This window comes from Diadema antillarum, unplaced genomic scaffold (assembly GCF_040938485.1).
Source record: "Diadema antillarum isolate AM-2024a unplaced genomic scaffold, OU_Dant_1.0 scf00000026, whole genome shotgun sequence".
In the NCBI taxonomy this organism is placed as follows: domain Eukaryota; kingdom Metazoa; phylum Echinodermata; class Echinoidea; order Diadematoida; family Diadematidae; genus Diadema; species Diadema antillarum.
The window spans coordinates 1115038-1128362 of NW_027270915.1; the positions used below are offsets into that span (position 1 = coordinate 1115038).

Sequence of the window (13325 nt, forward strand, 5' to 3'; positions counted from 1 at the left end):
AGAAACCCTCTCATTTTGCATGTATATGAGGTGACTATTGCTCTATAACAAAGTGCAATTCAAATGACGCTGGAAAATAAACACTTATGTCGTAACTGTTATGACGGCATATTGATTCATTGTTAATATAAGAATAGAAAAGTACAGTATGTGTTGTGTGTGCATGTAAGCGTGCGCGAGGATGTATGCCATGTGTGTTTGTCTGTGTACGCACTGTCTGTATACTGTTGCGAAGCGCACTGCAGCGATTGTTTCAATTCTTTCTTGTTGTTGTTGTTTTTGTGTGTCAATCGTTTAGGTCTTGACTGCCCAGCGGGCTGCTTCTGTTCCGGCCTTGCATTTGTCTGTGAAGCTCCAGAGTGGAACGCCCTCAACGAAATCCGTTTCCACTATACGGCGAAGAAAATGTTAGTCCCGCATACCCCGTATTTAGTGACACTTCAATGTTATGCCTACATTTTGTTTCAATGTGTTTTTGTTGTGGTGGTCTGTCAGACGTTTGCACACGACGTGCATGCAGCGAGTTAACCCTCACAAGAACGAAATGTTGCATTTGGTGTAATATTATTACAACCCATCGAGGCATCAGGTAATTCTTTGCACATTCTGTACCTGTGACAGTGTGAAAGTTTTTTTGAAAAGCAGCTGTGGAATTTGTTATCAACAAAGAGGATTGTCTTCCAAATCTTCAGTTTTTGTTTCCTATTGGCATGATCAATCATTGTTCAAAACATTTCATAAACTCTGTATTTTATACACACATACAAATGTAATAATGTCATGCGTTAAAGTGTTACTACAAGTAAACGCCTTCTCTCTTAAATCTCTTGTAAAGTATAATCACGGGAACAGATCTGGCGCTCATGTCCTACCAGCCCAAAGACGTTGCTATGACAACTGACACACCTATTGTTGAAACGGGGGACACTCCGGCCGCATCCACGGCGACAGCATTCTTGCCAACACATCATACATTTCTCGCTGAGCTGTAAGTTTTCAAACTTAAAAACATAAGTGAAGGTATCTCACACACAGGTACACTGTTCCTATATCATAGACCAAATAGACCGATCTGGCAGCAAGATCTTGTATTACTGAGGTGTCCCATGCGCACGCGTGTAGGAATCTTTTATGGCGACCGGTTCACACCCGCAACACTATTTAATAGCATGCACTCAGCACACACGTGCACGCATGGGACACCGCAGTAATGGCGGATTTGTTGCCGTGTCAGGTAAATCCATTAAGACTACGAGCATTAAATCTTGTCGTCCCCTATTCCTATCCCTTGGTAGGACCAGAAGTGCTCTGTTGCTCGACACTTATTTATGGTTGCCAAGTTCTACAAAGGGGACAAAAGTACAGTTCATTTTTTTAATACATGTTTTCATATCTGCTTTGGACTATACAAGAAAAATCAAACATACAGAGTGTTAAAAGCTTCAGCCAAGAAATGGGATAGAAATCCTTGAAGTGCACTGACATCTGGTGTAAATTTGGTGGATCTAATGCGCATAACGGTGTCACGATTTTGCATACTTGAGATTTCCAGCCTAAAGAGCATTTGTTTGTCCCGACAGCTGTTAACTGTTTTGATTTCAAGTTCAGATCTAATGCATTATATAGATTTATAACAAAAAGAAAATATCAATGAAAGCAAAAATTTTATTTGCCTTAGGCTTCCCCATACAATGCAAAGATAATATTATAGATGTCATGCAACCGGATCCAAACATCACATCTTTACATTTAGGGTTACTCGATCTTGCACCTTTGACGGAAATACTTGAAAATAATTAGGGAACTGTGAAATAATTCTGTCCAATGTCTTTAAAGAGTTTGCTTTTTCTGTCAATGTTCTCTCGCTGTATTTCGATAGACATCTACTACAGACGGGTATCTCGAACGTTCCGGCGACTGCGTTCAGCGATAATGCCGATCTTTATCATCTGTAAGTATTTCAACCATCCCCTGTTACAGTAAAACATTTGTTGTCTATATTGTATGAATATGCATATCTCTTAAACTATATACAGGACCAGGTATCTATGAATACTGATGTATATGAATGTGTTTGTTGGTGTTTTTGTATAAGTTTGTGGTGTATGTGTGTGTTTGTGTGTGTGTTTGTGTGTGTGTGTGTGTGTGTGTGTGAGAGAGAGAGAGAGAGATAGAGAGAGAGGGAGAGACGGGGTGGGATGGGGGAGAGAAAATCACCGTGGAGGCAGTCACTTTATATTAACCATCAATCGCGACTTTACGATCAAAATTAATTTACCTGAAACATTTATTGAATGGGTGGTGTACTAAAGACTTTATTGAATGGGTGATGTATAAATGCGTAAATTGAATGGATGATGAATCAAAGAGCTTTTACATGGATGATGCATCAAAGAGTTTATTAAATGCTGGATCTATCCAAGTGTTTATTGAATGGATGATGTATCAAATGTGACCGTGCACCTCAAAACGAACATAAAGTCGCACACACTGATTTTGCGTGAGGACTGAAAATAAGTGAAATGGGTCAATCTAGCCGATCTTGACCTTTTCATATTTTCTGAAAGAGCAGGTCTTCTTTAACATTATGCCAAAATTTGGTATCATAAAACGGGCGGGAAAGTGTGTTTTTTAGCAGTTTATGTCAAACATTTTTGGTAGAATAGTGTGATTAGGTGTGTTTTTAGTGTCCCTTTTTCATTTCTGAAAAACCTTGTACACACTCTTCACTTTCAATTCTAATTACTTTTGAAAGGATACGGCTACTGTTTTGAAAGTTGGCATTGATTATGGACCGAATGTGTTAATGAGGCATGCTTAATTCATGTCACATTGTTTATTGTATGAACGATGTATCAAAGAGTTCATTAAATGGGTGATGAATAAAAGTGTTTATTGAATGGATGATGTATCAAATGGTTTATTGAATGGGTGATCTTTGAAAGTGCCTATTGAATGGATGATGCATAGAAGAGTTTATTGAATGGATGAAGTATCAAAGGGTTTATTGAAGGGATGATCTATCTAATAATATTTATTGAATGAATGGTGTATTAAAGGGGTTATTGAATTGATGATGTATCTGTTAAAGAGTTCATTGGATGAATGATGAATCAAAGAGTTTATTGAATGTAGAGTGATCTATCACAATGTTTATTGTATGAATGATGTATCAAAGAGTTCATTAAATTGGTGATGAATCAAAGGGTTTATTGACTGGATGATGTATCAAACCATTTATTGAATGGATGATGTATCAAAGTGTTGACTGTAATGGTGATGTATCAAAGATTTCATTGAATGGGATATGTGTCAAAGTTTTTAATGAATGGATGATGCATCAAAGGGTTCATTGAATGGATGATGTATCAAAGAGTTGATAAAGATGGTTGATGAATCAAAGGTTCTTTGAATGGAATATGTGTCAAAGATATTGAATGGATGATGCATCACTGGGTTTATTGAATGCATGATGTAGAATCAGTTATTGAATGCATGATGTATAAAATCAGTCATTGAATGGATGATGTATCAAAGTATTCATTAGATTGGTGATGTATTACAGGGTTTATTGAATGAGTGATCTGTCAAGGTGTATATTGAATGCAAGATGTACCAAAGACTTTATTGAATCAGTGATACAGGGAGTTATTCTGAAATTACAGCATTCGTTATCATTTAACTTATACATCATTTTTACTGTAACATATAATCGCCTTATCGTCGTTACTGTCACTATTATTCTTATCACTCTTACTGATATAATGTTGTCATTGCCTTATATTTGTTCTAGATCTCTGAGGGGAAACCAGATTTCTACGATCGATGAACTTGCTTTCAGCAACCTAACTCGGTTGAGGATACTGTAAGTAATGCACCAGCTATAAACAAGTGGATATTCAAAAAATTATTCCATGGCAAAATTATGCTGTTTTACACGCTGTTAACAGTAATCACTTCTTACTCTGCAACAGAAGGGTAATAAGCCTTTATTATACCCTTAACTTGATTTGAGTGCCGATCGGTAGAGAAATCTCCACAGCATTGTGCAGACTGTCCAGAGTCCATGGCACAGAAAGGGTGACGGAGACTCCCACACTGTCAACATCTGCGTCAACAAGCAGTGACAAGAGCACAGTAGCTGAGCGTGTCACCCTTTTGAACCTGATGGATACCACTCTATTATATTTAGGCCTAGTTAGTCACTTTGAACTGATCAATGGAATTGCCAAACTTGTCCATTGACAGTCTGAGCGAAATGATGATACTAGGCGTCTTTGAATGAATTCCTGCATGCCGATTGGTTTGATTTTTATTACTAAACGCTGTTCTGTTTTTCTGGTATTGCCAAAATGGTGTACTTTACACAGACCACTCTGGTAGTGCTGGGAGACTTTCGTGGCCCAGTCAAATCGATCTTCATTACTGCTGACCAACAGGTTACATAAAACAACAACAACAACAACAACAACAACAACAACAACAACAACAACAACATCATCAACAGCAACAAAATAAAAGGAAAAAAAAACAGCACCACCCGTCTGCAAACGGTAACGATAGTGTAAGTAACAGTCGAGGTTCTTCGACTGTGTGTGGACTTACATAGAGATCAGTGAGGATGATTTAGACAATTCGTTACGGGAATACCTCGAAAATATTCCAGCCGGGCCAGCCTCCCAACTCCATTGTATCACCAAGCTTCCAGGTCTTTCATTGTCTTTAGAGACTAGAATAGATAGATCGGAACTTTATCGACTTAACTGTTGACTTAAATATATGAGAATATTTCTTGGGGAATTCGATATAAAATACAGTGGACTCCCGTTATAATGAAGTCCTCGGGACCGGCAGTTTTTTTCGGTTATATCAAAATTTCACTATAACCGAACAAATACATAGATTGAAGAATATTGCTGCCTTCATTTTTTACTTCTTTGTAACAGACATTTCGTGAAAACCGTCTTCATTATAACGGAGTGCACTGTATGATTTTTTTTTTAATTTTCTTTCTTTTTAGGGGATACTACTTAAATGACCTGTTTTGACATCTCCATTGAGACAGCCAAAGTAACAGAAATTCTACAGAGTAGGATTTGTTTTCTCCTCTTGGAGTTTAGGTATATTCTTTTCAAAAGGTACTGTACATTCAAGTTGTTGCCCCCCCCCCCCCTTGTTTTTTTCCGTCCCAGTGATCTACGAAATTCGGGAACTCCGACTAATAACGATATTCGAGCTGCGCTGGAGCAGATTAGATCCCTGGAAACAATGTGAGTAGTAATCCTTCGAAAATGAATATTTATCTTCTTCGTAATATCTTTCAGGCATTCTGTAACAGACATGTGAACTAAGCTAAGCACTACATTTAAGTAATAATAATGCGGAGTTTATATTGAATGACCAATTAATCAAGATCAACAGTAACACATGCTTGTATGAAAGCTGACAGTTATTTGATTAGCTCAGTCATGGTTCATTAATACATCAAGTAACTTTTCGAAGATATGTTAAAATCGACCTAACATCTGGGCATTTTTGATAACTTTTAATAGGTACACAAACGGGGGGGGGGGGGGGGAGATCGTATGTAATTCACGCCAACCACGGTATCGATAATCACAGCAGTGAAATTTAGTCTGTTTAAATGCATTCAAAATTTAACATGATTGTAAGATTGTCAGTTATTGTGAATATTGTTGTCAAACTTACCTTTTAGAACTCTACCGCTAATTGCACTTACAGTATAGTTTTGTGCTTGGCCATATTAAGATGAAAGCGAAGGATTGTATTTTGTTGGTTGTGAATCTTTATTTGTTCAGTAGGCCGACCCAGTTATAATCTTTTTAATTTATTTGATTCAGATACGCCGATAGCTTTGCCTTCTGCTGCATGCTCAATCTTCCCCCATCGGGAGAGGACGGCGAATCCGGGTGCGTCGCGCCGACCGACCAGTTTTCGTCTTGTGATGATCTGCTGAAAGACTCTGTACTGCGCGTTTTCATGTGGATACTCGGGATCAGCGCGTTGGCCGGGAATCTCTTCGTGATCGGATTGCGCGTAGTGCGCGGACATCAGGTTGAAACCAGTCGAATCCAGTCACGGCTCATCACTCACCTAGCCGTATCCGATCTATTTATGGGCTGCTACATGCTGATCATCGCTGGCGCCGACCTCTACTTCCGCGGAGACTACGCCATCCACGCGGATGCGTGGCGGCAGAGCGTCTTGTGCAGCGTGGCGGGGCTCATGTCAGCTCTGTCCAGCGAGGTGTCCGTCTTTATCATCATGCTGATCAGTTTAGATCGGATCCTGTGTATAGTGTTTTCGCACCATCGCGAAGTGCAATTCTCTGACAAGTCGTCCCGAATATGGTTGGCCGTAGTGTGGTTTTGCGCCTTTATCCTGACTGTGGTTCCAGCTCTCCCCATCGGCTACTTTGACCAGTTTTATGGGCGATCCAGTGTTTGCCTCGGCCTTCCATTAACGACGGATAGACCAACGGGCTGGGAATACTCTATCGCCGTTTTTCTTGGATTGAACCTCGTCTGTTTTACCGTCACGGCGTTTTCTTACGTCGCCATTTACGTGACTGTTCACAAATCTGCAGCTAAATTTTCAAGAGGGAAACAAAACTCACGGCATGTCAAGTAAGTTTTCCCGAATATAGGTTTACACCGAATATTATGTGATAATAATATGTCAACCACCTAAGGCAGAAAGAGAATGGGAAGAAATATCTATCCAAAACTTATATTAAAATATAGAATAATCCTTATATCTACCCTCAATCAAATAATAACAATAATGATATTATGGGACTTTTATTGCCCAATATCCGCTATGATGGGTGCTCGAGGCGCTATGCAGAAAAACAACAACGTTGAATAATATGAATGAAATAAATTGATATAAACAGTGTAGACAAGTATGTTATTGATATTGATTGTCTTTATTTTTCATTTATTATCAGAAATGGAATGAGAATACAGGTCAAATTGGCAACCAAGATGGCGCTGATCGTGGGTACGGATTTCATCTGTTGGATGCCTATCATCATCATGGCGCTCTTGTCCGCCCTAGGTGTCGTGCAGATCCCCGCAGACGTCTACGCTTGGACGGCTGTCTTCATTCTCCCTCTCAATTCGTCGCTAAATCCCTACCTCTACACTCTGTCCACCGTTTGGCAACGCCACCGAGCGCGCAGGCATTCACGCTTAAAGGCGGACTCCGAGAGCGTGCGTGACACGCGTAAGTACAGTGCAGACGGAGACATAATTTTGCACAGTAATTTTTTCTCAAGTTTCTTAAAACAAATCTAGAACACTGTAATTAATAGGAAATTACCAACTAATGTATATTTTTCATGTAATTAAAATTGCTTTTACATCGACAAAAGCGACAAATATCATAACTGCTGTTATCTGTACAGTCATGCTACGATCAGAATCACTAACCACTTAAACAATTAAAAAAAAAGCAACAGTCCTAGTGTTAAAGTGCTAGTGTTAAATATCATTTTGGTAATTGATTTGTTTTTATCCAACTCCCTATAATTGATAAGAACAGAATCTAATTGTTTTTCTTTTTAAGAAGTTTGTCATTTTTCGTCTTGTGGAGTGTAAACTATGGACTAAGCAAAACTTTTCTTCTATAAAGTCCTTTCCCGCTTCAACAATGATTATCAATTTATAAAGAACGTGAAATTGACACCTTATTTTCTTCTGCTGCCTTTTTTTCCGTGAATAAAATCGTATGCTCGATCTATATAAGATATGAACATCAAATGAAAAACAACGAACTAGCCTCTTCGATGTACGCATGTCACCGTCTACTTTTTTCCGGGCAGCAACAATAACAACATTAAATGCTGAAACCGCAGGCTATTTTTTTTTTCTTTTGGTCTTCATGATGATACTAATCGAACAGGTGATCATTTTTTTTTTTATGGAGAGTGACAGCAAAACAGAAAATCCAGGTAACGACACTCAACAATAGACCCCCCTAAAAAGAAAAACACACACACAAACAACAACAATAAAATCCCCTCTTTCTTCATGGCCTTATCGAAGAATGTGCATCATCAAATACAGTTCTAGATCCAGTAAATTTAGAAACAATCACCATAGCCCATAGAAACTGATGATATTTTCTTTTGGAAAGCCTTTTATTTTCGTGCACCTTTCACTCACTCACTGATGTTTAAATTTGTTGTACATGTATTGTATTTCTAGGGCTGACGTCACAAACCACACCGTACGCATTGAGGGAAGACTCAACTTGCGCCCGTTTCACCTCACAGTGCGTGCTGACGCCATTCAACAGTCCGTCCGAAAACGCGCGCGTCGTGCCTCTCTCAAAGTACATCGAGGAGCGAGGGGAGGCGCCTTCAGTCGTTGACACGTCACTCATTTTGCGTGACGTGCGAAAAGCCGTCACATGGCTTCGCTCCAAGTCAGCGTGGGACTGTCCAATCACAGAGGACGTGCTAGCAGTGCAGCTGGTGAGATGATCATTATTATGATCATTAATGATTACTAAAATAACGCCATTAGAGGCTGGTGCATTGTCACTGGAACCACACTCTCATAGCGTACTTTCGTTGACAAAGGCAGTCTCTCCTACGCACTGAAAGTATTATACCCTAAGAGAATTTAAATTATTTGACTTATGGCGCCTTTTTACTTTCACATCAAGTTTATACTTGTAGTACATCTATTGTGTATTTGCATTGCCTACTTTATGTTGCTCCCTTTACGAAGAAGTGAACTGCGTCTATTTTCATTGACTACAATGAGTTTTCGAAATATTTTGTAATAAATTAGGGGTAAAATCAAAATACACACGTGTTCCCATGTAGGCTGCTACTGCAGGGTTATGCCTGTCATTGGAGATACATTGCTTTGTTCATTTATGACATGCTGCCATAGACGCAATAAATGTCTGCCAAAGAAACAATAGATGTTTGTGAACAAGCCAACAATCAATGGACCGACCCTTAAGTTCTCTTCTGCAGGACAAGGCAAAGGTGATGGAGTATCTTGCAAGGAGGGGGGGGGGGGGGGGGGTGAGGAATACAACCATTACAGATAGGGGGATAGAACTGGGGACCTCCCAATTGGTAGTCTGTGATCTTTTCTATAGACCAGAGAGGCTTCAAAATAAAACTGCCGCGTATAAGTTGTCTTTACCTTCATTCGTTGTATTGTTCTTGCAATCCGTCGATTGCAAACACTGTGTTCGAGTCTTTGCGATGACGATATCAATTGCAGACAATGAGAAAGAAGACTGTGATAATAATAATATTCTCATTGAAAAAAAAAATGCTGAAAAGGAGATAAACGACAAGTAAGCCGATGGAGTAAGGAGTAGGGGGAGGAAGAGAATAAGTAGAAGAATGGAAAGAGAAAGGAGAGAATTTGAAGTATCGCTTTAGTTACCTGTCGAATTCACCAAACAGACTTTTGCAGTTACTTGAGAAGTTGTTTGTTGGCTATACCTGTATATTTATTGGAATACATTTTTTTCTTCTTTCTTTCTTTCTTTTTTTCTTTCTTGCCTTTCTGCAGAATCCTAACGGGGAGATAACCCGAGCTTTCGTTGTGACATCTGACCCGGCAGTAATAGCGATGCTCGTGGGAAACCGGACGCCGGTCAATAGAGCAAAGCACACGAAGTTTGTTGACAAGCTCATGGAGCAACTTAAAGAAAGTGACTAAAACTTGCCGCCAAATGCCATTACGACTCATTTCTGTTTTTCCTGCCTAAGAGAAATACATTATGCTTTTATCGCTGTATTTTTTTCCTGTCAAATACGATGGAGCTGCACAAATGTCAACTACAGAGGGCTCCCGTTATAACGAAGTCCTCGGGACCGGCAGTTATCTCATATTGAAATTTCGTTATAACAGAAAAAAAAAATACATAGAGTGGATAATGGTGCGGCCTGAATTTTTGCTTCGTTGTAACCGGAATTCCGTTACAATCGTGTTGTTATAACAGTGTTCGTTGTAACGGGAATGCTCTCCACTATACAGAGCAGGATGGCGTTCTGTCCATTAGCTCCATTACTGAGGCCTTGTTGCCGCTAACGATCAACTCGATAGCTCTTAGAAATCAGTGGGGTTTTACGCCCCTTCTACCTTGCATCTATGAAGCAATCTTGCTGCACTGTGCCAATACGTTTGCTCAAATGTATACTGAGTTATCCTCCTTCTCATTAATGTAATGTACACGGAATTGTATGCTCTGCGGCTTCATATTGGTTCCATCGATTGGAATATCTTCTCTGTGCGTATTATTATTTCAAGTGCAGGAATCTGTTTTTAATCTGTCCTACTGTCATGTGTGAGTTATTATTGTTTTTATGTATAATTACGGCCATATTTCATAGGTACGTGATATGTATAAGATTATAATGTATATATATATATATATATATATATATAATTGGTATATACATTAACAAAAACACATGTGGTGCTTGTGTGTGTGTGTGTGTGTGTGCGCGCGCGTGCGTGTAAGCTGCATTAACCAAGCTGTCACCTTTCTGTAGCGATCATAAACATTTTAATATAACAACAAGGATACACTTAACCATTCGTATTCCTACCACACGCTCCGGGCTTTACCCCTGTTTATATGTATTCAAATCTAGTGCTATTTTGTTGCATAAACAATCGTGTTTGTATATTTTTTCTTCAGTTAACTTATATCGACTATTTAAATGATAGAAAATAAGTGTCTATTAAGAAAACAAATCGTTTATTTTTTACCTTAATATTCGGAAATAATTATTACCCACCTTAAAACACAATAATTACTACTTGCTGTTTTCAGCTGAATTATTTATTATGTCTAGTGGAGATTTTCGCTAACGTGTATTACCAATGGTGAATTTGTCCATTGTGATCAATTGTCTAAAAAAAAGAACAAAACAACAGCCCCATAATTTCGATTGTGAGTGTTTCCGTGCATCAAAAATGATAAGTACACCCCAGGTAAAACAATTTACTTGTACTTCAGTGTGGTTAGATTCTAGTTGAGAGCGTATGTAATGCGTTAAGGTAAGATACCAATCGAACTTCCTTTCAATCAAGATAAACCGATGAATTCTATCACCTGTACGAATATTTCATTGCGAAACGGAGAATTGTTTTATCGAAGTCTGTAGATGAATCTCGAACAGTACTTGCCCAGAAGGAAAAACATGCTTGATTGTATCAAATATGTATACTGCCGATTCTATGTAACGTTCCTACCAGGGCTTTGTGCAACGGCGTAGCCAGGATTTCATGTTAGGGGGGGGGGGGCGGTTAGTCTGCGAGGGAGCGAAGCGATCGATCCCGAGCGAGCGGAGCGAGCGAGGGGGGGGGGGGGGAGGGTGTGGGAGGGGGTGTCCCCCCTCCCACGGTAAGAACTTTTTGCATTTTGATGTTGTACATGGTGCAATTTGATGCATGTTTCTGCGCGTTATATAGACGTGAAACAGTCCCACTTGTTTAAGGCAGCAGTTTATTTTGATGTAGATTATTATTGAACAATTTGCCTATAAAATGCTATAAGTTAAATACACTTCTTGTATTAACTCTTTTCACTGAATATCATGAACGCGACTGAACCCGAGAGAGCGGGTTCAGTCGGTGAGAACTTTTTGTATTTTGATGTTGCAAATGGTGCAATTTGATGCATGTTTTTGCGTGTTTTGACGAGTTGAAACAGTCCCACTTGTTTAAGGTTGCAGTATATTTTGATGTAGATTATCATTGAATAATTTGCCTATAATATGGTATAATTTAAATACACATCTTGTATTACTTCTTTTCACTGAATATCATGAACGCGACTGAACCCGAGCGAGCGGAGCGAGCGAGGGGGGAGGGGAGGGTGTGGGAGGGGGTGTCCCCCTCCCACGGTAAGAACTTTTGCATTTTGATATTGCAAATGGTGCAATTAGATGCATGTTTTTGCGCGTTTTATCGACGTGAAACAGTCCCACTTGTTTAGGGTTGCAGTATATTTTGATGTAGATTATCATTGAATAATTTACCTATAATATGGTATAATTTAAATACACTTCTTGTATTACTTCTTTTCGCTGAATATCATGAACGCGACTGAACCCGAGCGAGCGGAGCGAGCGAGGGGGGAGGGGAGGGTGTGGGAGGGGGTGTCCCCCTCCCACGGTGAGAACTTTTTGCATTTCGATGTTGCAAATGGTGCAATTTGATGCATGTTTTTGCGCGTTTTATCGACGTGAAACATTCCCACTTGTTTAAGGTAGCAGTATATTTTAGTGTAGATTATTATTGAACAATTTGCCTATAAAATGGTATACGTTAAATACACTTCTTGTATTAATTCTTTTCACTGAATATCATGAACGCGACTGAACCCAAGCGAGTTGAGCGAGTGAAGGGGGAGGGAGGGTGTGGGAGGGGGGTGTCCCCCCTCCCACGGTGAGAACGTTTTGCATTTTGATGTTGCAAATGGTGCAATTTGATGCATGTTTTTGCGTGTTTTAACGAGTTGAAACAGTCCCACTTGTTTAAGGTTGCAGTATATTTTGATGTAGATTATCATTGAACAATTTGCCTATATAATGGTATAATTTAAATACACTTTTTGTATCAATTCTTTTCACTGAATATCATGAACGCGACTGAACCCGAGCGAGCAGAGCGAGCGAGGGGGGAGGGGAGGGGGTGTCCCCCCTCCCACGGTGAGAACTTTTTGCATTTCGATGTTGCAAATGGTGCAATTTGATGCATGTTTTTGCGCGTTTTATCGACGTGAAACATTCCCACTTGTTTAAGGTAGCAGTATATTTTAGTGTAGATTATTATTGAAAAATTTGTCTATAAAAAATGGTATAATTTAAATACACTTCTTGTGTTAATTCTTTTCACTGAATATCATGAACGCGACTGAACCCGAGCGAGCGGAGCGAGCGAAGAGGGAGGGGAGGGTGTGGGAGGGGGGTGTCCCCCCTCCCACGGTGAGAACTTTTTGCATTTTGATGTTGCAAATGGTGCAATTTGATGCATGTGTTTGCGTGTTTTAACGTGATGAAACAGTCCCACTTGTTTAAGGTTGCAGTATAATTTAGTGTATATTATTATTGAACAATTTGCCTGTAAAATAGTATCATTTAAATAATCTTCTTGTATTAATTCTTACACTGAATATCATGAACACCGTCTGTTCAGCAGTCAAACAGAAAAAGCATGCACACGAGGGTGTAGATAGGGCATATCCCCTCCCACACGAAGGTGATTTTGCGTTTTCAGACCTGAAATTCAGCGATCTGTTGCAAATTTTTGGTGCAA

The 13325-nt window shown here is 39.4% G+C and overlaps 1 protein-coding gene across 1 annotated transcript in view; it reads left to right on the plus strand.

Moving 5' to 3' along the window:
- LOC139734520 (uncharacterized) overlaps nt 1-9716 on the plus strand; it is a 107050-nt gene extending 97334 nt beyond the window's left edge. Inside the window, exons 36-44 of the mRNA XM_071645296.1 lie at nt 299-407; nt 836-988; nt 1880-1951; nt 3794-3865; nt 5193-5270; nt 5862-6647; nt 6971-7248; nt 8232-8500; nt 9567-9716. Coding sequence (XP_071501397.1) covers nt 299-407; nt 836-988; nt 1880-1951; nt 3794-3865; nt 5193-5270; nt 5862-6647; nt 6971-7248; nt 8232-8500; nt 9567-9716 — 1967 coding nt within the window. The remainder of the gene's footprint in view (nt 1-298; nt 408-835; nt 989-1879; nt 1952-3793; nt 3866-5192; nt 5271-5861; nt 6648-6970; nt 7249-8231; nt 8501-9566) is intronic.
- The last annotated feature ends 3609 nt before the right edge of the window (nt 9717-13325 follow it).